At 45.0% G+C, this 26,098-nt stretch overlaps 2 protein-coding genes across 8 annotated transcripts in view; one reads left to right on the top strand and one right to left on the bottom strand.

Annotated features, from left to right (window-relative positions):
• LOC134957458 (uncharacterized) overlaps positions 1-7,670 on the bottom strand; it is a 72,232-nt gene extending 64,562 nt beyond the window's left edge. The window contains exons 1-2 of one of the 6 annotated variants that reach the window (XM_063939404.1): positions 7,511-7,670; positions 5,646-5,749 (exon numbers count right to left, since the gene is read on the bottom strand). In XM_063939404.1, coding sequence (XP_063795474.1) covers positions 5,646-5,711 — 66 coding nt within the window. In that variant the 5' untranslated portion in view covers positions 5,712-5,749; positions 7,511-7,670. Of the gene's footprint in view, positions 1-5,645; positions 5,767-5,839; positions 6,214-6,768; positions 6,845-7,510 lie in introns of those variants that run through there. The other 5 variants (XM_063939402.1, XM_063939403.1, XM_063939407.1 and 2 more) reach the window with 5 other exon arrangements.
• An 88-nt stretch (positions 7,671-7,758) lies between these two features.
• MMACHC (metabolism of cobalamin associated C) overlaps positions 7,759-26,098 on the top strand; it is a 49,700-nt gene continuing 31,360 nt past the window's right edge. Inside the window, exon 1 of one of the 2 annotated variants that reach the window (XM_063939409.1) lies at positions 7,759-7,874. In XM_063939409.1, coding sequence (XP_063795479.1) covers positions 7,797-7,874 — 78 coding nt within the window. In that variant the 5' untranslated portion in view covers positions 7,759-7,796. Of the gene's footprint in view, positions 7,875-7,897; positions 7,938-26,098 lie in introns of those variants that run through there. The other variant, XM_063939410.1, reaches the window with a different exon arrangement.

Raw genomic sequence — 26,098 nt, 5'->3', positions numbered from 1 at the left:
TTTTAGGTCACCTGGTGTGCACTGGCTCCTCCCACTATGACCCTCCTCCAAGCCTCAGTTAGGACACTGTGCCCGGACGAGCTGACATAATAAGGAAGGATTTTGAATCCCGGGTAAGACTCTTACCAGCCACACCAATCACACCGTATAACTCGTGATACCATACCCAGTTTAACAGTATGAAAACAACTGAGCCTCTCAACAGATGGCTCAACAATAACCCTTTAGTTAGGCAATAACTATATACAAGTATTGCAGACAATCCGCACTTGGGACGGGCGCCCAGCATCCACTACGGACTACGAGAAATAGATTTACCGGTGAGTAAAATCTTATTTTCTCTGACGTCCTAGTGGATGCTGGGGACTCCGAAAGGACCATGGGGATTATACCAAAGCTCCCAAACGGGCGGGAGAGTGCGGATGACTCTGCAGCACCGAATGAGAGAACTCAAGGTCCTCCTCAGCCAGGGTATCAAATTTGTAGAATTTTGCAAACGTGTTTGCCCCTGACCAAGTAGCAGCTCGGCAAAGTTGTAGAGCCGAGACCCCTCGGGCAGCCGCCCAAGATGAGCCCACCTTCCTTGTGGAATGGGCTTTTACTGATTTAGGATGCGGCAGTCCAGCCGCAGAATGCGCCAGCTGAATTGTGCTACAAATCCAGCGAGCAATAGTCTGCTTAGAAGCAGGAGCACCCAGCTTGTTGGGTGCATACAGGATAAATAGCGAGTCAGTTTTCCTGACTCTAGCCGTCCTGGAAACATACATTTTCAAGGCCCTGACTACGTCCAGTAACTTGGAATCCTCCAAGTCCCTAGTAGCCGCAGGCACCACAATAGGTTGGTTCAAGTGAAAAGCTGATACCACCTTAGGGAGAAACTGGGGACGAGTCCTCAATTCTGCCCTATCCATATGGAAAATCAGATAAGGGCTTTTACATGACAAAGCCGCCAATTCTGACACACGCCTGGCTGAAGCCAAGGCCAATAACATGACCACTTTCCACGTGAGATATTTTAGATCCACGGTTTTAAGTGGCTCAAACCAATGTGATTTTAAGAAACTCAACACCACGTTGAGATCCCAAGGTGCCACTGGAGGCACAAAAGGGGCTGAATATGCAGCACTCCCTTAACAAACGTCTGAACTTCAGGTAGTGAAGCTAGTTCTTTCTGGAAGAAAATCGACAGAGCCGAGATCTGTACCTTAATGGAGCCTAATTTCAGGCCCATAGTCACTCCTGCTTGTAGGAAATGCAGAAATCGACCCAGTTGAAATTCCTCTGTTGGGGCCTTTTTGGCCTCACACCAAGCAACATACATCCGCCATATGCGGTGATAATGCTTTGCAGTTACATCTTTCCTGGCTTTAATCAGCGTAGGAATGACTTCCTCCGGAATGCCCTTTTCCTTCAGGATCCGGCGTTCAACCGCCATGCCGTCAAACGCAGCCGCGGTAAGTCTTGGAACAGACAGGGCCCCTGCTGCAGCAGGTCCTGTCTGAGCGGCAGAGGCCATGGGTCCTCTGAGATCATCTCTTGAAGTACCGGGTACCACGCTCGTCTTGGCCAATCCGGAACCACGAGTATTGTTCTTACTCCTCGTTTTCTTCAGTACCCTTGGTATGAGAGGCAGAGGAGGGAACACATAAACTGACTGGTACACCCACGGTGTCACTAGAGCGTCCACAGCTATCGCCTGAGGGTCCCTTGACCTGGCGCAATATCTCTCTAGTTTTTTGTTTAGGCGGGACGCCATCATGTCCACCTGTGGCCTTTCCCAACGGTTTACCAACAGTTGGAAGACTTCTGGATGAAGTCCCCACTCTCCCGGGTGTAGGTCGTGTCCGCTGAGGAAGTCTGCTTCCCAGTTGTCCACTCCCGGAATGAACACTGCTGACAGTGTTAAGACGTGATTTTCCGCCCATCGGAGAATCCTTGTGGCTTCTGCCATCACCATCCTGCTTCTTGTGCCGCCCTGTCGGTTTACATGGACGACTGCCGTGATGTTGTCTGATTGGATCAGTACCGGCTGGTTTTGAAGCAGAGGCCTTGCCAGACTTAGGGCATTGTAAATGGCCCTCAGTTCCAGAATATTTATGTGTAGGGACGACTCCTGACTTGACCAAAGTCCTTGGAAATTTCTTCCCTGTGTGACTGCCCCCCAGCCTCGAAGGCTGGCATCCGTGGTTACCAGGCCCTCTTGAAGATGAGCACTCTGCAGCCACCACAGTAGAGATACCCTGGTCCTTGGAGACAGGGTTATCAGCTGATGCATCTGAAGATGCGATCCCGACCACTTGTCCAAGAGGTCCCACTGAAAGGTTCTTGCATGGAACCTGCCGAATGGAATTTTGCTTCGTAAGAAGCTACCATTTTTCCCAGGACTCGTGTGCAGTGATGCACCGATACCTGTTTTGGTTTCAGGAGGTCTCTGACTAGAGATGACAGCTCCTTGGCTTTCTCCTGCGGGAGAAACACTTTTTTCTGTTCTGTGTCCAGAACCATCCCCAGGAACAGTAGGCGTGTGGTAGGAACCAGCTGTGACTTTGGAATGTATAGAATCCATCCGTGCTGTTGTAGCACTTCCCGAGATAGTGCTACTCCGACCAACAACTGCTCCTTGGACCTCGCCTTTATAAGGAGATCGTCCAAGTACGGGATAATTAAAACTTCCTTTCTCGAAGGAGTATAATCATTTCTGCCATTACCTTGGTAAAGACCCTCGGTGCCGTGGACAGTCCAAACGGCAGTGTTTGGAATTGGTAATGGCAATCCTGTACCACAAATCTGAGGTACTCCTGGTGAGGATGGTAAATGGGGACATGTAGGTAAGCCTCCTTGATGTCCAGGGATACCATGTAATCCCCCTCCTCCAGGCTTGCAATAATCGCCCTGAGCGATTCCATCTTGAACTTGAATTTTTTTATGTATGTGTTCAAGGATTTCAAATATAAAATGGGTCTCACCGAACCGTCCGGTTTCGGTACCACAAACAGTGTGGAATAGTAACCTCGTCCTTGTTGAAGTAGGGGCACCTTGACTATCACCTGCTGGGAATACAGCTTGTGAATTGCCTTTAGCACAGTCTCCCTGCCTGAGGGAGTTGTCGGCAAGGCAGATTTGAGGAAACGGCGGGGGGGAGACGCCTCGAATTCCAGCTTGCACCCCTGAAATACTACTTGAAGGATCTAGGGATCCACCTGTGAGCGAGCCCACTGATCGCTGAAATTTTTGAGGCGGCCCCCCACCGTACCTGGCTACGCCTGTGGAGCCCCCGCGTCATGCGGTGGACTCAGAGGAAGCGGGGGAAGAATTTTGATTCTGGGAACTGGCTGACTGGTGCAGCTTTTTCCCTCTTCCCTCGTTTTACACGCTTGCATTTCTGAAGCCGAAAGGACTGTACCTGATAATACAGTGCTTTCTGAGGCTGTGAGGAAACCTGAGGTAAAAATTTTTCTTCCCAGCTGTTGCTGTGGATAAGAGGTCCCAGAGACCATCCCCAAACAATTCCTCACCCTTATAAGGCTCTATGTGCCTTTTAAAGTCAGCATCACCTGTCCAGTGTCGGGTCTCTAATAACCTCCTGACCGAATGGACATTGCATTAATTCTGGATGCCAGCCGGCAAAATATCCCTCTGTGCATCCCTCATATATAAGACGACGTCTTATGTTCGCAAACTAGTATCCCTGTTTGACAGGGTTACAGACCACGCTGCAGCAGCACTATCTGCAGGTCTTAGTCTAGTACCCGAGTGTGTAAATACAGACTTCAGGATAGCCTCCTGCTTTTTATCAGCAGGTACCTTCAAGTGGCCGTATCCTAAGACGGCAGTGCCACCTTTTTTGACAAACGTGTGAGCGCCTTATCCACCCTAGGGGATATCTCCCAGCGTAACTTATCCTCTGGCGGGAAAGGGTACGCCATCAGTAACTTTTTAGAAATTACCAGTTTCTTATCGGGGGAACCCACGCTTTTTCACACTTCATTCACTCATTTGATGGGGGAACAAAACACTGCCTGCTTTTTCTCCCCAAACATAAAACCCTTTTTTAGTGGTACTTGGGTTAATGTCAGAAATGCGTAACACATTTTTTTATTTGCCGGGATCATGTAACGGATGTTCCTAGTGGATTGTGTATATGTCTCAACCTCGTCGACACTGGAGTCAGACTCCATGTCGACATCTGTGTCTGCCATCTGAGGGAGCGGGCGTTTTTGAGCCCCTGATGGCCTTTGAGACGCCTGGGCAGGCGCGGGCTGAGAAGCCGGCTGTCCCATAGCTGTTACGTCATCCAGCCTTTTATTGTAAGGAGTTGACACTGTCGGTTTATACCTTCCACCTATCCATCCACTCTGGTGTCGGCTCCCAGGGGGCGACATCACATTTATCGGCATCTGCTCTGCCATCACATAAGCCTCCTCATCAAACGTGTCGACACAGCCGTACCGACACACCGCACACACACAGGGAATGCTCTGACTGAGGACAGGACCCCACACAGCCCTTTGGGGAGACAGAGAGAGAGTATGCCAGCACACACCAGAGCGCTATATAATTTAGGGATTAACACTATATTGAGTGAATTTTTCCCAATAGCTGCTTGTATATACAATATTGCGCCTAAATTTAGTGCCCCCCCTCTCTTTTTAACCCTTTGAGCCTGAAAACTACAGGGGAGAGCCTGGGGAGCTGTCTTCCAGCTGTACTGTGAAGAGAAAATGGCGCCAGTGTGCTGAGATAGCTCCGCCCCTTTTTCGCTGACTTTTCTCCCGCATTTTTATGGATTCTGGCAGGGGTATTTATCACATATATAGCCTCTGGGGCTATATATTGTGATATATATGCCAGCCAAGGTGTTTTTATTGCTGCTCAGGGCGCCCCCAACCGCCCTGCACCCTCAGTGACCGGAGTGTGAAGTGTGCATGAGGAGCAATGGCGCACAGCTGCAGTGCTGTGCGCTACCTTGGTGAAGACTGATGTCTTCTGCCGCCGATTTTCCGGACCTCTTCTTGCTTCTGGCTCTGTAAGGGGGACGGCGGCGCGGCTCCGGGACCGAACACCAAGGCCAGTTCCATGCGGTCGATCCCTCTGGAGCTAATGGTGTCCAGTAGCCTAAGAAGCCCAAGCTAGCTGCAAGCAGGTAGGTTCGCTTCTTCTCCCCTTAGTCCCTCGCTGCAGTGAGCCTGTTGCCAGCAGGTCTCACTGTAAAATAAAAAAACCTAATTATATACTTTCTTTCTAGAAGCTCAGGAGAGCCCCTAGTGTGCATCCAACCTCGGCCGGGCACAAAATCTAACTGAGGCTTGGAGGAGGGTCATAGTGGGAGGAGCCAGTGCACACCAGGTGACCTAAAAGCTTTCTTTAGTTGTGCCCAGTCTCCTGCGGAGCCGCTATTCCCCATGGTCCTTTCGGAGTTCCCAGCATCCACTAGGACGTCAGAGAAAATATTCATGTAAGACAAGGAAAGCCATTTAAAAGAAAAAAGAAAATTGCCAGCAGGAAGCCCAGTGTGCAAACAATAACTACTTCCCTCGCAGAACACAGCTTATAACAAATGTATTCATTTACTTGTGGTCACTTGTATTTATCAGTAACTGCCTTGGAACCTGCACATAACCACTGTGGTCCTCACTATCTCACACCTTGATTTTTGTCATGTTGCCGTCTGTGGCAGTCAGAATAGAGTCCAGCTGACTGTCCCAGTTCATGGCGCTGACCGTCCTTCACCGACAGGATACGGGAATCTCTGAAGAAGAAAACAGACTGTATATGTGACGGAGAATCATAGGTCTTTGTTATATGAGCATGAAACAAGGCAGAAAGCAACGTATAATACCACTATATGCTTCTTCTTCACAGGTCTAGTGTTCCACACGGGATCCAGGTCCAGGCATCATAATTAATACCATGTAACATAATAATAATAATAATAATGACAGGACTTTACAATGAGTCTTCCTGTCACCATTATCCCTGAACCTTGGTCCTAACCTTATAATACATACAGGTGTGTTTACACAAAAAATAATAATCACATAGAGTGACACTACCAGCCAGCAGTATCACTGTGTGCTAGCTAGTGCCGTCCCCCAGCTTATTCTAGGTCATCTATATGCATACGGCAACCATGGGTCTCCATGACTGCAACCTGTATCGATACGTGCATATCCCCCTTACCCCCTTCTGGCACCCACTCACACCTATGCACTCTCCTCCTCTCTCTTCTTGACCACACTCTTTTTCCCCCATTCTCACTCCTCCACTCACTCCCTCATCCATCCCACTCTCTCTCCCCAACCCAGATCTCTCTCCTCTACCCCCAACTTTCCCACTCACTCCTCCACCCCACTGTCTCTCTAACACCAACCCAGCTCCCTCTCCTCTACCCCCAACTCTCCCACTGCCCCCATTCACTCACTCTCCTCCACCCACTGTCTCTCTCTCTCCCCATCAACTTTCTCACTGTCCCCACTTACTCTCTCTCCGACCCAGCTCCCTCTCCTCTACCCATCAACTCTCCAACTGTCCCCACTCACTCCCTCTCCTTTACCCCAAATCTCCCACTCACTCTCTATCCTTCACCCCACTGTCTCTCTCTCACACAGACCCAACTCCCTCTCCTCAACCCATCAACTGTCCCCACTCACTATCTTACTGTCTCCCCAACCAAGCTCCCTCTCCTCTACCCCCGACTCTCCCACTCTATTTCCTCCACCCCACTGTCTCTCTCTCTCTCTCCCCTACCCATCAACTTTCCCCACTTACTCTCTTTTATCCCGATCCAGCTCCCTGCTCTCTCCCTCCCGAGTAGCTCCTCTACCCATCAACTCTCCCACTCACAGTGTCTCTCTCCCCGACCCAACTCCCTCTCCTCTACCCATCAACTCTCCCACTCACTCTCTCTCCTCCACCCCACTGTCTCTCTCCCTGACCCAACTCCCTCTCCTCTACCCATCAACTCTCCCACTCACTCTCTCCTCCACCCCACTGTCTCTCTCCCTGACCCAACTCCCTCTCCTCTACCCATCAACTCTCCCACTCACTCTCTCCTCCACCCCACTGTCTCTCTCCCTGACCCAACTCCCTCTCCTCTACCTATCAACTCTCCCACCTCCACCCCACTGTCTCTCTCCCTGACCCAACTCTCTCTCCTCTACCCATCAACTCTCCCACTCACTCTCTCTCTCCTGCACCCCACTATCTCTCTCCCTGACCCAACTCCCTCTCCTCTACCTATCAACTCTACCACTCACTCTATCTCTCCTCCACCCCACTGTCTCTCTCCCTGACCCAACTCCCTCTCCTCTACCCATCAACTCTCCCACTGTCCCCACTCACTCCCTCTCCTATACCCCCAACTCTCCCACTCACTCTCTTACACCGACCCAACTCCATCTCCTCTACCCATCAACTCTCCCCACTCACTCCCTTACTCTCTCTCTCTCTCCCGACCAAGCTACTTCTCCTCTACCCCCCAACTCTCCCACTCTCTCTCCCCCCCACACACCTCCTCTTCTCGGATTATTCAAACCGTCTCCCGGGTATCAGCGTCCAGCTTTGCGCAGGTATGATAACCACAGCGCGAAGGATGCCGGGAGATGTAGTCCTCACACAAGTACCAGGAACTGGAGACAGCGAGCGCGTGAACTACAACTACCAGAGTTCCCACCGCCGAACTAGTCTATACGCCACACCCCCTCCCGCCGTCCAGTACTACAATTCCCATGCAGCATCGCGGCGAGTGTGTAAAACTGGGACTTCTACCATAGCGGGAGGTCAGCCATCCAGGTAACATGGGCACACACGTGGAGATACAGGGGCAGCTGCAGGGGGCGCTGCAACCTTATGGGTTCGAGATATACCCCTTCCAGGTATGTGCAGGGACTCTGTTATGGTGTTACCCCGGTGTGTACTTTAGTCTTTATATGAGCAAGGTGAGTGACTGCTCAGTGAGTAAGAGCCCGGGCAGTATGGCAGTGGGGGAAATGGGCTGCTGCCCTGGTAGAGCGTGAGTTACCTGGAAGTAAGTGTCCATGCTTGAGTCTAATCTGGCACAGTGAGTAAAAGTATGTTCGGTATAATAGTAATTGGCTCAGTGAGTAAGATGGGTCATGTCTGTATAGGTAATTTAAGAACAGGCAATAACAATATATAAATAACAATAACAAAATAACAATATCAGTATGATATTGGACAACATGCATATCATATGTGGTAGAGTTGAAGCTGCCTGGAAGTTAGGGACCATACAGAAGGTTATGTTGGCTCAGTGAGTAAAATGTATTACCTGAATGTCCTTGGATAACAGGAACTGTCTCAGTGAGTATGATAAGGTGTCTTAGGTAGGTAGTCACCATTTGGGAAGTTAATTTGGCTCAGTGAGGAAAAGTTCATACCTGAATGTCTAGTAAAAAAGGAACGGTCTCCGTGAATATGAATTTGGACAGCATGCATGTTTGCAGGAGAGGAGCTGTCTCAGGCGATAAATGACCATGCAGGATGATAAGCTGGCCGTACACCAGACCAACTAGTTGGCTAGTTGCAATGAAAATGTGGTAATAAATGGGAGCAAACGTTAACAATCTACAGACAACGGGTATCATAGTCATAGGTTCTGTTCCTGCAGACAGCGTGAGGATAATATTTGACATTCCCTCACGAGGCTGAAGTTAGCTTCTTATTCGGCCAGCTTCTTATTCACTTCTTATTCGGCTCCAGCTTCTTATTCACTTCTTATTCGGCTCCAGCTTCTTATTCAGAAATTATTATATTAAAATAAATTAAATAAGGATAGATCACTAAGTTAACATTGCATAAACTTCAAATAGTGTCCCTTACACCAATTTACATGACATTTTGCAATAAACAAAAATGATTTAGGCATGAAAATGGTGGTAAAGCGGGCACAGACACCAGATTTCATCATTTTGAATAAGAAGCTGTAGCTGTGCAAGGGTTAAACAGCGTTGGTCAAAAGATTTGACACTTGAAACTCACACAGGGTGGTCACTTACATATCACCCACTTGCAGTTTGTCTTGACCAACAAGCATTTGGGTATGAAAATGGTGGTAAAGCGGGCACAGACACCAGATTTAATCATTTTGAATAAGAAGCTGTAGCTGTACAAGGGTTAAACAGCGTTGGTCAAAAGATTTGACACTTGAAACTCACACAGGGTGGTCACTTACATATCACCCACTTGCAGTTTGTCTTGACCAACAAGCATTTGGGCATGAAAATGGTGGTAAAGCGGGCACAGACACCAGATTTCATCATTTTGAATAAGAAGCTGTAGCTGTGCAAGGGTTAAACAGCGTTGGTCAAAAGATTTGACACTTGAAACTCACACAGGGTGGTCACTTACATATCACCCACTTGCAGTTTGTCTTGACCAACAAGCATTTGGGCATGAAAATGGTGGTAAAGCGGGCACAGACACCAGATTTCATCATTTTGAATAAGAAGCTGTAGCTGTACAAGGGTTAAACAGCGTTGGTCAAAAGATTTGACACTTGAAACTCACACAGGGTGGTCACTTACATATCACCCACTTGCAGTCTGTCTTGACCAACAAGCATTTGGGCATGAAAATGGTGGTAAAGCGGGCACAGACACCAGATTTCATCATTTTGAATAAGAAGCTGTAGCTGTGCAAGGGTTAAACAGCGTTGGTCAAAAGATTTGACACTTGAAACTCACACAGGGTGGTCACTTACATATCACCCACTTGCAGTTTGTCTTGACCAACAAGCATTTGGGCATGAAAATGGTGGTAAAGCGGGCACAGACACCAGATTTCATCATTTTGAATAAGAAGCTGTAGCTGTGCAAGGGTTAAACAGCGTTGGTCAAAAGATTTGACACTTGAAACTCACACAGGGTGGTCACTTACATATCACCCACTTGCAGTTTGTCTTGACCAACAAGCATTTGGGCATGAAAATGGTGGTAAAGCGGGCACAGACACCAGATTTCATCATTTTGAATAAGAAGCTGTAGCTGTGCAAGGGTTAAACAGCGTTGGTCAAAAGATTTGACACTTGAAATTCACACAGGGTGGTCACTTACATATCACCCACTTGCAATTTGCCTTGACCAACAAGCATTTGGGCATGAAAATGGTGGCAAGGTGGGCACAGACACCAGATTTCATCATTTTGAATAAGAAGCTGTAGTTGTGCAAGGGTTAAACAGCGTTGTTCAAAAGATTTGACACTTGAAACTCACACAGGGTGGTCACTTACATATCACCCACTTGCAGTTTGTCTTGACCAACAAGCATTTGGGCATGAAAATGGTGGTAAAGCGGGCACAGACACCAGATTTCATCATTTTGAATAAGAAGCTGTAGCTGTGCAAGGGTTAAACAGCGTTGGTCAAAAGATTTGATACTTGAAATTCACACAGGGTGGTCACTTACATATCACCCACTTGCAATTTGCCTTGACCAACAAGCATTTGGGCATGAAAATGGTGGCAAGGCGGGCACAGACACCAGATTTCATCATTTTGAATAAGAAGCTGTAGTTGTGCAAGGGTTAAACAGCGTTGGTCAACAGATTTGACACTTGAAACTCACACAGGGTGGTCACTTACATATCACCCACTTGCAGTTTGTCTTGACCAACAAGCATTTGGGCATGAAAATGGTGGTAAAGCGGGCACAGACACCAGATTTCATCATTTTGAATAAGAAGCTGTAGCTGTGCAAGGGTTAAACAGCGTTGGTCAAAAGATTTGACACTTGAAACTCACACAGGGTGGTCACTTACATATCACCCACTTGCAGTTTGTCTTGACCAACAAGCATTTGGGCATGAAAATGGTGGTAAAGCGGGCACAGACACCAGATTTCATCATTTTGAATAAGAAGCTGTAGCTGTGCAAGGGTTAAACAGCGTTGGTCAAAAGATTTGACACTTGAAACTCACACAGGGTGGTCACTTACATATCACCCACTTGCAGTTTGTCTTGACCAACAAGCATTTGGGCATGAAAATGGTGGTAAAGCGGGCACAGACACCAGATTTCATCATTTTGAATAAGAAGCTGTTGCTGTGCAAGGGTTAAACAGCGTTGGTCAAAAGATTTGATACTTGAAATTCACACAGGGTGGTCACTTACATATCACCCACTTGCAGTTTGTCTTGACCAACAAGCATTTGGGCATGAAAATGGTGGTAAAGCGGGCACAGACACCAGATTTCATCATTTTGAATAAGAAGCTGTAGCTGTGCAAGGGTTAAACAGCGTTGGTCAAAAGATTTGATACTTGAAATTCACACAGGGTGGTCACTTACATATCACCCACTTGCAATTTGCCTTGACCAACAAGCATTTGGGCATGAAAATGGTGGCAAGGCGGGCACAAACACCAGATTTCATAATTTTGAATAAGAAGCTGTAGTTGTGCAAGGGTTAAACAGCGTTGGTCAACAGATTTGACACTTGAAACTCACACAGGGTGGTCACTTACATATCACCCACTTGCAGTTTGTCTTGACCAACAAGCATTTGGGCATGAAAATGGTGGTAAAGCGGGCACAGACACCAGATTTCATCATTTTGAATAAGAAGCTGTAGCTGTGCAAGGGTTAAACAGCGTTGGTCAAAAGATTTGACACTTGAAACTCACACAGGGTGGTCACTTACATATCACCCACTTGCAGTTTGTCTTGACCAACAAGCATTTGGGCATGAAAATGGTGGTAAAGCGGGCACAGACACCAGATTTCATCATTTTGAATAAGAAGCTGTAGCTGTACAAGGGTTAAACAGCGTTGGTCAAAAGATTTGACACTTGAAACTCACACAGGGTGGTCACTTACATATCACCCACTTGCAGTTTGTCTTGACCAACAAGCATTTGGGCATGAAAATGGTGGTAAAGCGGGCACAGACACCAGATTTCATCATTTTGAATAAGAAGCTGTAGCTGTACAAGGGTTAAACAGCGTTGGTCAAAAGATTTGACACTTGAAACTCACACAGGGTGGTCACTTACATATCACCCACTTGCAGTCTGTCTTGACAAATAAGCATTTGGGCATGAAAATGGTGGTAAAGCGGGCACAGAGACCAGATTTCATCATTTTGAATAAGAAGCTGTAGCTGTGCAAGGGTTAAACAGCGTTGGTCAAAAGATTTGACACTTGAAACTCACACAGGGTGGTCACTTACATATCACCCACTTGCAGTTTGTCTTGACCAACAAGCATTTGGGCATGAAAATGGTGGTAAAGCGGGCACAGACACCAGATTTCATCATTTTGAATAAGAAGCTGTAGCTGTGCAAGGGTTAAACAGCGTTGGTCAAAAGATTTGACACTTGAAACTCACACAGGGTGGTCACTTACATATCACCCACTTGCAGTTTGTCTTGACCAACAAGCATTTGGGTATGAAAATGGTGGTAAAGCGGGCACAGACACCAGATTTCATCATTTTGAATAAGAAGCTGTAGCTGTGCAAGGGTTAAACAGCGTTGGTCAAAAGATTTGACACTTGAAACTCACACAGGGTGGTCACTTACATATCACCCACTTGCAGTTTGTCTTGACCAACAAGCATTTGGGCATGAAAATGGTGGTAAAGCGGGCACAGACACCAGTTTTCATCATTTTGAATAAGAAGCTGTAGCTGTGCAAGGGTTAAACAGCGTTGGTCAAAAGATTTGACACTTGAAACTCACACAGGGTGGTCACTTACATATCACCCACTTGCAAGTTGCCTTGACCAACAAGCATTTGGGCATGAAAATGGTGGTAAACGGGCACAGACACCAGATTTCATCATTTTGAATAAGAAGCTGTAGCTGTGCAAGGGTTAAACAGTGTTGGTCAAAAGATTTGACACTTGAAACTCACACAGGGTGGTCACTTACATATCACCCACTTGCAGTTTGTCTTGACCAACAAGCATTTGGGCATGAAAATGGTGGTAAAGCGGCACAGACACCAGATTTCATCATTTTGAATAAGAAGCTGTAGCTGTGCAAGGGTTAAACAGCGTTGGTCAAAAGATTTGACACTTGAAACTCACACAGGGTGGTCACTTACATATCACCCACTTGCAGTTTGTCTTGACCAACAAGCATTTGGGCATGAAAATGGTGGTAAAGCGGGCACAGACACCAGTTTTCATCATTTTGAATAAGAAGCTGTAGCTGTGCAAGGGTTAAACAGCGTTGGTCAAAAGATTTGACACTTGAAACTCACACAGGGTGGTCACTTACATATCACCCACTTGCAGTTTGTCTTGACCTACAAGCATTTGGGCATGAAAATGGTGGTAAAGCGGCACAGACACCAGATTTCATCATTTTGAATAAGAAGCTGTAGCTGTGCAAGGGTTAAACAGCGTTGGTCAAAAGATTTGACACTTGAAACTCACACAGGGTGGTCACTTACATATCACCCACTTGCAGTTTGTCTTGACCAACAAGCATTTGGGCATGACAATGGTGGTAAAGCGGGCACAGACACCAGATTTCATTATTTTGAATAAGAAGCTGTAGTTGTGCAAGGGTTAAACAGCGTTGGTCAAAAGATTTGACACTTGAAACTCACACAGGGTGGTCACTTACATATCACCCACTTGCAGTTTGTCTTGACCAACAAGCATTTGGGCATGAAAATGGTGGTAAAGCGGGCACAGACACCAGATTTCATCATTTTGAATAAGAAGCTGTAGCTGTGCAAGGGTTAAACAGCGTTGGTCAAAAGATTTGACACTTGAAACTCACACAGGGTGGTCACTTACATATCACCCACTTGCAGTTTGTCTTGACCAACAAGCATTTGGGCATGAAAATGATGGTAAAGCGGGCACAGACAACAGATTTCATCATTTTGAATAAGAAGCTGTAGCTGTGCAAGGGTTAAACAGCGTTGGTCAAAAGATTTGACACTTGAAACTCACACAGGGTGGTCACTTACATATCACCCACTTGCAGTTTGTCTTGACCAACAAGCATTTGGGCATGAAAATGGTGGTAAAGCGGGCACAGACACCAGATTTCATCATTTTGAATAAGAAGCTGTAGCTGTGCAAGGGTTAAACAGCGTTGGTCAAAAGATTTGACACTTGAAATTCACACAGGGTGGTCACTTACATATCACCCACTTGCAATTTGCCTTGACCAACAAGCATTTGGGCATGAAAATGGTGGTAAAGCGGGCACAGACACCAGATTTTATCATTTTGAATAAGAAGCTGTAGCTGTGCAAGGGTTAAACAGCGTTGGTCAAAAGATTTGACACTTGAAACTCACACAGGGTGGTCACATACATATCACCCACTTGCAGTTTGTCTTGACCAACAAGCATTTGGGCATGAAAATGGTGGTAAAGCGGGCACAGACACAAGATTTCATCATTTTGAATAAGAAGCTGTAGCTGTGCAAGGGTTAAACAGCGTTGGTCAAAAGATTTGATACTTGAAATTCACACAGGGTGGTCACTTACATATCACCCACTTGCAATTTGCCTTGACCAACAAGCATTTGGGCATGAAAATGGTGGCAAGGCGGGCACAGACACCAGATTTCATCATTTTGAATAAGAAGCTGTAGTTGTGCAAGGGTTAAACAGCAATGGTCAACAGATTTGACACTTGAAACTCACACAGGGTGGTCACTTACATATCACCCACTTGCAGTTTGTCTTGACCAACAAGCATTTGGGCATGAAAATGGTGGTAAAGCGGGCACAGACACCAGATTTCATCATTTTGAATAAGAAGCTGTAGCTGTGCAAGGGTTAAACAGCGTTGGTCAAAAGATTTGACACTTGAAACTCACACAGGGTGGTCACTTACATATCACCCACTTGCAAGTTGCCTTGACCAACAAGCATTTGGGCATGAAAATGGTGGTAAAGCGGGCACAGACACCAGATTTCATCATTTTGAATAAGAAGCTGTAGCTGTGCAAGGGTTAAACAGCGTTGGTCAAAAGATTTGACACTTGAAACTCACACAGGGTGGTCACTTACATATCACCCACTTGCAGTTTGTCTTGACCAACAAGCATTTGGGTATGAAAATGGTGGTAAAGCGGGCACAGACACCAGATTTCATCATTTTGAATAAGAAGCTGTAGCTGTGCAAGGGTTAAACAGCGTTGGTCAAAAGATTTGACACTTGAAACTCACACAGGGTGGTCACTTACATATCACCCACTTGCAGTTTGTCTTGACCAACAAGCATTTGGGCATGAAAATGGTGGTAAAGCGGGCACAGACACCAGTTTTCATCATTTTGAATAAGAAGCTGTAGCTGTGCAAGGGTTAAACAGCGTTGGTCAAAAGATTTGACACTTGAAACTCACACAGGGTGGTCACTTACATATCACCCACTTGCAAGTTGCCTTGACCAACAAGCATTTGGGCATGAAAATGGTGGTAAACGGGCACAGACACCAGATTTCATCATTTTGAATAAGAAGCTGTAGCTGTGCAAGGGTTAAACAGCGTTGGTCAAAAGATTTGACACTTGAAACTCACACAGGGTGGTCACTTACATATCACCCACTTGCAGTTTGTCTTGACCAACAAGCATTTGGGCATGAAAATGGTGGTAAAGTGGGCACAGACACCAGTTTTCATCATTTTGAATAAGAAGCTGTAGCTGTGCAAGGGTTAAACAGCGTTGGTCAAAAGATTTGACACTTGAAACTCACACAGGGTGGTCATTTACATATCACCCACTTGCAAGTTGCCTTGACCAACAAGCATTTGGGCATGAAAATGGTGGTAAACGGGCACAGACACCAGATTTCATCATTTTGAATAAGAAGCTGTAGCTGTGCAAGGGTTAAACAGCGTTGGTCAAAAGATTTGACACTTGAAACTCACACAGGGTGGTCACTTACATATCACCCACTTGCAGTTTGTCTTGACCTACAAGCATTTGGGCATGAAAATGGTGGTAAAGCGGCACAGACACCAGATTTCATCATTTTGAATAAGAAGCTGTAGCTGTACAAGGGTTAAACAGCGTTGGTCAAAAGATTTGACACTTGAAACTCACACAGGGTGGTCACTTACATATCACCCACTTGCAGTTTGTCTTGACCAACAAGCATTTGGGCATGAAAATGGTGGTAAAGCGGGCACAGACACCAGATTTCATCATTTTGAATAAGAAGCTGTAGCTGTGCAAGGGTTAAACAGCGTTGGTCAAAAGATTTGACACTTGAAACTCACACAGGGTGGTCACTTACATATCACCCACTTGCAGTTTGTCTTGACCAACAAGCATTTGGGCATGAAAATGGTGGTAAAGCGGGCACAGAGACCAGATTTCATCATTTTGAATAAGAAGCTGTAGCTGTGCAAGGGTTAAACAGCGTTGGTCAAAAGATTTGACACTTGAAACTCACACAGGGTGGTCACTTACATATCACCCACTTGCAGTTTGCCTTGACCAACAAGCATTTGGGCATGAAAATGGTGGTAAAGCGGGCACAGACACCAGATTTCATTATTTTGAATAAGAAGCTGTAGTTGTGCAAGGGTTAAACAGCGTTGGTCAAAAGATTTGACACTTGAAACTCACACAGGGTGGTCACTTACATATCACCCACTTGCAGTTTGTCTTGACCAACAAGCATTTGGGCATGAAAATGGTGGTAAAGCGGGCACAGACACCAGATTTCATAATTTTGAATAAGAAGCTGTAGCTGTGCAAGGGTTAAACAGCGTTGGTCAAAAGATTTGACACTTGAAACTCACACAGGGTGGTCACTTACATATCACCCACTTGCAGTTTGTCTTGACCAACAAGCATTTGGGCATGAAAATGATGGTAAAGCGGGCACAGACACCAGATTTAATCATTTTGAATAAGAAGCTGTAGCTGTGCAAGGGTTAAACAGCGTTGGTCAAAAGATTTGACACTTGAAACTCACACAGGGTGGTCACTTACATATCACCCACTTGCAGTTTGTCTTGACCAACAAGCATTTGGGCATGAAAATGGTGGTAAAGCGGGCACAGACACCAGATTTCATCATTTTGAATAAGAAGCTGTAGCTGTACAAGGGTTAAACAGCGTTGGTCAAAAGATTTGACACTTGAAACTCACACAGGGTGGTCACTTACATATCACCCACTTGCAGTTTGTCTTGACCAACAAGCATTTGGGCATGAAAATGATGGTAAAGCGGGCACAGACACCAGATTTCATCATTTTGAATAAGAAGCTGTAGCTGTACAAGGGTTAAACAGCGTTGGTCAAAAGATTTGACACTTGAAACTCACACAGGGTGGTCACTTACATATCACCCACTTGCAAGTTGCCTTGACCAACAAGCATTTGGGCATGAAAATGGTGGTAAAGCGGGCACAGACACCAGATTTCATCATTTTGAATAAGAAGCTGTAGCTGTGCAAGGGTTAAACAGCGTTGGTCAAAAGATTTGACACTTGAAACTCACACAGGGTGGTCACTTACATATCACCCACTTGCAGTTTGTCTTGACCAACAAGCATTTGGGCATGAAAATGGTGGTAAAGCGGGCACAGACACCAGATTTCATCATTTTGAATAAGAAGCTGTAGCTGTGCAAGGGTTAAACAGCGTTGGTCAAAAGATTTGACACTTGAAACTCACACAGGGTGGTCACTTACATATCACCCACTTGCAAGTTGCCTTGACCAACAAACATTTGGGCATGAAAATGGTGGTAAAGCGGGCACAGACACCAGATTTCATAATTTTGAATAAGAAGCTGTAGTTGTGCATAGTGATGTGCACCGGACATTTTTCGGGTTTTGTGTTTTGGCTTTGAATTCGGTTCCGCGGCCGTGTTTTGGATTCGGACGCGTTTTGGCAAAACCTCCCTGAAAATTTTTTGTCGGATTCGGGTGTGTTTTGGATTCGGGTTTTTTTTTTTACAAAAAACCCCCTGAAAAACAGCTGAAATCATAAAATTTGGGGGTAATTTCGATCCCATAGAATTATTAACCTCAATAACCATAATTTCCACTCATTTCCAGTCTATTCTGAACACCTCACACCTCACAATATTATTTTTAGTCCTAAAATTTGCACCGAGGTCACTGGATGACTAAGCTAAGCGACCCAAGTGGCCGACACAAACACCTGGCCCATCTAGGAGTGGAACTGCAGTGTCAGACAGGATGGCAGATTAAAAAAATTGTCCCCAAACAGCACATGATGCAAAGAAAAAAAGAGGCGCAAAGAGGTAGCTGTGTGACTAAGCTAAACGACCCAAGTGGCTGACACAAACACCTGGCCCATCTAGGAGTGGCACTGCAGTGCTAGACAGGATGGCACTTAAAAATATAGTCCCCAAACAGCACATGATGCAAAGAAAAAAAGAGGTGCACCAAGGTCGCTGGATGGCTAAGCTAAGCGACCCAACTGGCCGACACAAACACCTGGCCCATCTAGGAGTGGCACTGCAGTTTTCTAGCGAGAGGATGAGTGCTTCCATCCTCATGTGAAGTTGAACCACTAGCCATGAACATAGGCCAGGCCCTCAGCCGTTCCTTGCCACTCCGTGTCGTAAATGGCACATTGGCAAGTTTACGCTTCTCCTCAGACGATTTTGATTTAGATTTTTGGGTCATTTTACTGAACTTTATTTTTTTGGATTGTCAAAGTCAGAAAAATATCACGATGCACACTGCCATATTTGCACCTCATATGTGTCCCTGCTGCGCATGCGTGCGCTCTCCCGTGCGTGCGCATACTCGCTGTTGCGGGCACCCGCAGGCGCATTTACGGTAGAGATTGTATGCGTCTAGCGGGCGACTCTTTCGTTACATATTTCTACTATATAATGTATTTTGTAGATCATGGTCCCTTTGATAGAATCTGAAAGTTTAGTTAATGTAGCATGTTCATGGACAGAGAAATCCCTCTTTGTTTGATACAAAGGGTCAGACAGGAGTAATACAGTGGTGTTTAGTATCCATCGGAAGAGTATTTAATTAGCAATATTCCGGTGTTGGTTTGAAGCGGATTAATCGCTCGTGCGAATAGTTATGGACATAAGAAGTTTATGTCCATTTACTATTATTTGCACTTACTTATTCATGCGGCGGGAAACCCAGTTTCCCACCCACCTGAGCAGTTGGAAATCGTCACAGCCCACCTGTATGAATCAACCTATGACCTTTTGTTATAATGCGAGGAGGAATTCCTGTGTCCAATGAACAATGAGATTGTAGGTACTATTGAATTGTATTGTGTGTGGGGCATAAATAGACAAGCCGATCACATCCAGCTCACTCTTCAACGGTTATCATTGCTGAAAATCGGGAGCTGGATGTCCAGAGGCGCATGCGATCGTTTCCTTTGTGCGTAAGTTTTCTCCGCAATCATATTGTCTTTCTTGTTGTTATGGGCCATATCTCTCTCTCTCTCTCTCTCTCTCTCTCTCTCTCTCTCTCTCTCTCTCTCTCTCTCTCTCTCTCTCTCTCTCTCTCTCTCTCTCTCTCTCTCTCTCTCTCTCTCTCTCTCTCTCTCTCTCTCTCTCTCTCTCTCTCCTCTTTCTCGTATTCTCTTAAACGTAATAGTATTGTATTTCCTGTGTAGTTATCTGGTTAGGTAGTCTATGTTATATTGTAGTGTATGACTTGTATTGTATTAATTCTTTTGCAAGTATAACATTCATAATATATATATTAGGCGTTGGACCCTAAGCACGGTATCTGTGTATTTCTTATAGTGTTAAGTATTCTCAGAGCGTCAGTGACGCTCAAACAGCTTTTAAGTTAATAAGGTTACACTGTGTTGCATCTACACCCTATCTCTACACTAAGGTTTTACAGCATATTACATTGTTTATGGTTTAGATATAAAGGTTTAACATTGTGAGCGTCAGCGCCGCTGGTGATCTCCTCGTGGTCCCGAGCGTCCGCTACGCTATAGCGAATCATTACGTTAGTCGGCAGCCAATAGTGTGCCTGCCTGTGATCTCTTGGCCGTGAGCAAATGTGACGCTTGAGCGTCTCGACCACGGCTAAGCGATCGTTACGCAACGAGCGTACCCTTACGGTACTCCATACGTAAATAGCGTACAGTGTTCTTAGACCTCATAAAGGGTTTTATATAAGATAAATATTTAGCTTTATCAATTGGCTGCTCGTCCAGTCCTTCACATATCTCTGCTAGGTAATTTCAGCAGACATTATCCATCAGCAAAGGGCGGGAGATCATATTCTTCGCAGTGCTGACGGGATAAGCGTCTGCTTCGCTTAGTAAAGGGTGCTGAAGGAATCCGGGAACCGGAGGTAAGAACAACACGCTAGTATCTTTTAAAACAAAACTGTTTTATTTCTGTTTTGCGTACACACGCATATAGCTGCATTTCTTTTTCGTATATTTTCATGTCACTCTCCTGTTTGCCATTTCACAATTGATAACGTGCTGAGAAAGATTTGTGCTATTGGTAGTAAAAGAGTAAAAACGATACATTAAGGGGTAATTTGTAAAACACACGCACAGCTTCGCCTGAGATACAAGGAAAGACCTGTGTGGTGCTTGGTAGATGATTACAGTTAAAGATCATCTACATTGATAAACGTGCTAATTGTATTTTTGTATGGCCAGCGTACACGTGTCTCTAACAAAAGGCTGAGACTCGCGAACGCAACACAAAGGCCGACGCACGCAGCGTATATTACGCAACGGAGCGTCTGGGTACGCCCACCGAAACTCAAATCGCACAATAGCATTGTTTTAGTGGGGGCGGTATAGCATAGCCACGTGATAATAGCACAAATTGATTTCAGTTTTTCCAAAACTTAGTTTAAATACCTTACTTTACTGTAATGCCTCTGGGGACAGCTATCAGACTACGGGAAATGATTTTTCTGATCAGAAAACTATAAGAATGATAGTGGGTTGAAAACGGTATGAGTGTATTGAACTCCTCTTGGTGAAGTCTTTGTGAAATCTTGGTGAAGTAAGTCTTGGTGAATCACGGTCAAGGTGGATACGTGATGAGCACGGTCTGAGTGAAAACGTGCAACAGAGTGTGATAAAGTTTTCGTTGTATTACGCTCTGGCTGTTTTGGAGCACAGTAGGGAGACTCCAATGATCCTACCATTTATGGGCAACAAGTGTCTATAAGTGGTACGATTGGACCGCACGGTTGTATGTGTGACCAATAACGCAACGTGATATGAGGTAGTATATCCATACGTAAATCTTGCCCTCATATGTGTTGTAGGGAGCACATGCAAGCGTGATTTGTGTAAAGAAAAAGGAAGGGAATTTTCTCAGGAAAATCTCTAGAGATAGGGCCTGTAACGGTTACACGTGTCTGCTAAAAGGGGCGGATTCGTTGTACTCGGAGCAGAAGAAGTTCAGTGGAAGAGCTTTAAGGATTTCCAACGTAGACTGTGTTTGGTGCATTTTAGGAAGTTTTTCTGTGTAAGGTCCACAATGGAAGCCAAGTGCACAACACAGGGACGTTCAGCAGTCAGGGTTCAGACTGCAGAGGCTTACAGACCCCGAGGGTCTGCTCGGTTAGTAATGTGGGGGAGATATGGTCCCCACACTGAGACCTTTTGTGATGAATGGACACGAATGACTGCGGGGGATAAAGCACCATTTCCGGGGATAGGTAGTTTTGACTTAGAGGTATTGCATAATTTAAGGCGGAGGATCTGTCTCATAAAATCCTGGAAGCAACGGATCAGACATTATGATTGTTTACAGTTATGGCAACAGGAAAGTGAAATGCAAAGAAATGTAACTTACATACCTAACTTTCATCTTGAGAGGAGAGACATGGCAATGGAGAGGATTATGGTTGCGGAGAAAGGCACAATGTTGTAAGATAAAAAGGCACTTAGTAACTGTATTAAAAATGAAAGTGTAAAATGTAATAAGGTTTATAAAAATAAAAGTGTTAAATGTACAACTATTAACCCATGCAAGTCGCACCCCATGTTAAACTTTCCTCAGGAACACCAACAAGAAAGTGAGCCCAGCACAATGTCGGAGCCTTTTCCAGCAGCCATCACACAAGACATCCAGGTGGACGCGACCAAATCGGTAAAGACTGTAATCAAACCCCCTAACGGAGGGTCAGGTGAGGTCGTGTCCACAGGTACGTATGGTATTATACATCACGCACAAACAAATGTACCTCATATCGTGGAATAAATTCAGAATGACGTTACTGGACTTAATCCTGTCAGGGTAATTGCAGTACCAAATGGGAAAACTGACTCTTCAGGAGTCACTCCTGTCAGGAACATCGCCATGTACTGCCCCTTTTCCCGAACAGAATTAAGAACAATTCTGTCTGAATTTCCTGATCCCAGGAAAGACTTAGTTGCTTGTCAAAAATACATAAGAGTGCTAGGAAACACTGCAGAGCCAAATAACAAAGATTGGAGGACAGTTTTGAGGGCATGCTTACCCCCCGATGTTGATTCATTGAAATTTATCGCTGACTGTAAGCTAGATGAGGAAGTACCACTAACAGACAAGTATAACCAAGATAATGTAAAAAGAATCAATCTACAGTTAGGAGTATATTTTCCTACAGTAGTAAAGTGGAATAAAATCTTTACAATAAAACAAAAAGAAGGTGAATCCGCATCAGAGTATTTTCACCGGGCTCTGCAGGATATGGCTAGGTACACTGGTATAGATGACATTGAAACTAACGTACACCACAGAGAGGTAGCTGTGTCTGTATTAATGGACAGCTTAAAAGACACACTAAAAATCAGGGTACAAACCTCCATACCTCACTGGAGAGGCATCTCGGTGGCTGCATTAAGAGAGTCCGCTATCGAGCATGACCGCAATATCCAAAGAACCAGGGAAGCGCAGGGAGAACGGTTGATGGCAATGAGCATCCAAGCACTAGAGGAGACATCAAGCCGACCGGAACCCCAGGCCCCTAGCACATGGAGAAAGCCAAGGATTTGTTATCATTGTAGAAGAGAAGGGCATTATGCCAGCAACTGTAATAACCCACATAAAGTCAGACCCCCTAGACCAAGAAATGAGCAAAATTATAACACACACAATTATAATCAGGGATCTTTTAGGAAGAATTTTGGGCCACACCCATGATATGTAGTCAGGAAAGGTGATCATTAGGACTGATGGTAAGCCTGAGGTAACGGTTAATAAATTGGGAGGTCATTCCCTGAAGACACAGGAATGACCGGGTGAAACGTTGTAAATGTATCTGTGAAATGTTTCTTTTTCTCTCTCCCCATCTCTGACGATTATTGGTAGGATTCAAACATTGCATATATGCTTGGTCTTTGCAGAAGTCTACCAAACCCCAGCATGACCTATCCGCATCAATGTATTCTGGCCAGATACAGACAGTGGAATATGGAAGTGCTGGGGGGGAGGGACTGCGCAAGGAAACCATTGGACATGTAGATATGACAGCCTGATGATCTGACAATGTTTTAGAAAACGTTTATGTTTGAAAAAAATGTTTTTTTTTCCCTGTTGTTCTCTGTTTTATGTGATATATACATATATGAATTGTTCTCTCTCTCTTTTTTTTTTTTTTTTTTGTTTTCTCTCTTCTTTCTCATGTTTTCATGTTTTAAAGATGGTATGTCACACCTCAGTTAGGCAAATGGTAATGCAAGATTTTTTGCTCCTTACAGAAAGTTCGCTGGTTTGGAAGGAATATTGCATCACTGGAATGTTCGTTTGGAAGACTGAGAGACAGCACCTTTGAGATGACAGCAGAACAAGAAGAACAACAAGACTAGAGAACTTAATTATCGTAACAAGTTTCTCTCCCCCTCAAACTGTTTTCCTGTACCCCCATTACAAATTTCTTCTTTTCTCCTCCTGTAAGATGGACTTGCCCCAAGAGACTGTGATCTGGATTTTCCTGTTGACCATGATGTTGACCAGAGCAGTCTGTTCCGGCGAGAGTACCAGAGAGGTCGAGAAAGGATCCAGAAAGGTTCCGATGACTGAGACGGAGGTGTAAATTTCCAATAGCAACACAACCACCAAGCAAAAGGCGAGTACCGGAAACGATCTAGCAGCCATGTTATTTGTAAACATTTGTTAGCTGAAAAGAAAACTGTATCTGTAGGCTCTGTGACAATGTAGTTGAGGATGGGTGCATCAAGAAATGCCAATCCAGTTTTAATATCCACATGGACCGGCATCCCTTGAGTGACTATCACTCCTTAGTGGGTAGTGTGCTAAATCAAACAGATTGTTGGGTATGCTCTCAAGTACCTCAAGGTCATAGCAAATCAGGACTAGTACCATTTCCTTTAACGATAGGGGAGGTACTTGAGCTAAAGGGTGGGAGACCGGTGGACAGGAGGTTTAATATCTCCAGTCCTCCTAGTTTGAAGCTCCACCAATATCATGTGGATAGATCCCTCATATGTTTTAACATTTCCAATCCCCGAAAGCCGGGAAATTGGGAAGTGTCATGGAGTAACCAAACCATGACCTTTTCATATAGAGCAGATAGAATGCCGACAGATACAGAGTTTATACGCCACATAGCCAGTAGAGGAAAATCTTTCCGATATAGGTATACCCTAGGAAATAGGATTACGAGAGTTGGAGAGGTATCACCAGGATACTGTGCACATATCGTACAAGCTGATACGTGTACTAGACAGATGGGAGAATTAGGGTTAGGAGATTTCACATGGAAGATGTGTAATATGGTTATGTCCTACTCCGTCCCATATGTTCTCCCCGGTGATGCATATTTCATATGCGGGAGGAAGGCGTATAAGTGGCTTGCCCCAAACTCTGAAGGATTGTGTTATATTGGAAAAGTACTGCCTGAAGTAATGACTGTATCACATGCCAAAATGAAAGATATACACCGTGTTGCCCAAGCTCCTTATACTCACACCCATTACGAGCACGTAGTTAAACGGCACCTGATAGAAAGAACAGAGCATCCGGCCTCTGACATGATCCATGAATCCACCGGGATTCAGTTTCTAATCGCGTTAGACATCACTCGCACCGCCAGAGGAGTGTTGAATTATAAATACATATCTGCGCTCGCAAATTTGTTAGACAATATCACAGAAATGTATGATGACACGTTTAGGTATACTGGAAGAGAACTTCAAGCTTATAAAACAGAACTGGTTCAGCATAGAATGATTCTCAATTATCTCACGGCAGTGACAGGTGGATATTGTGTCACACTGGCAACGCAGTACGGCGTGAAATGTTGCACATATATTACAAATAGTACCGAGGACCCGGTCGAGGTCATAGACCAAAAGATGGACGATATTCTCCAACTGAAGTGGGAATTTCGCAGGAGACACAATCTCACTCTTGCTGCTGTGAGTAATGAGCTGACTGGTTGGGTGTCATGGTTGAACCCGCGAAATTGGTTCTCCGGTTTAGGAGAATGGGCTCAAGGAGTCATAATGGATGTAGGGAAGTTTCTCCTATGTATCTTAGGTGTTATCATAACGATTGGCTTGATATTTAGATGCGGTCAGGCTTTAACGAAGTGTAAACGAAGTACCAGGGTGATGAGTTTAAGGAGTGAGGAAATTGTAATTCCAATGGATTTGATTTATGACCCAAATGTAGAAACAATGATGTGATGAAAATGCGATTTCTACGGTCCTTTTCTTTCACCTGTTTTTCCGTTTTCTCCAAGGTAAAAAGACCCACTTGGACGAGGAATTTGATGATCCTGTATACAGACAACTGATGGATTAAAGAAGAAGTTTTGACAACCTTATACACAGATATTTGATGAACTTTGCCATAGATCCCCAGTTTCCCTAGAAATTTTAAAATTACGCTAGCCCAACACTTTTGTAAATCTATGGACATTGACAAAGCTTTTTGCCCACACGCCTTTTGGCAAAAGCACAAAGAAGACTGCATTCAACAGACACCGAACAAGACTTCAACCGACAAATGTTCATTTACCTGACATAGAATACCACTGCATTTACCGTAATTATGTCTTTTCTTCATCTCTACAACCTTCAGGTAATTACACACATAGTCGATAGGGAATACAGGCACAGATATCAGCAATCACATATTCCCCCATTCATGTATCATCAACTAAAATGTGCTCCACATTTGTTACAACCACAGCCGAAAA

The sequence above is a fragment of the Pseudophryne corroboree genome, chromosome 9 (assembly GCF_028390025.1).
Source record: "Pseudophryne corroboree isolate aPseCor3 chromosome 9, aPseCor3.hap2, whole genome shotgun sequence".
NCBI lineage: Eukaryota > Metazoa > Chordata > Amphibia > Anura > Myobatrachidae > Pseudophryne > Pseudophryne corroboree.
The sequence above is the reverse complement of the archived record's forward strand: the minus strand, read 5'-3'. Positions and strand labels throughout refer to the sequence as shown.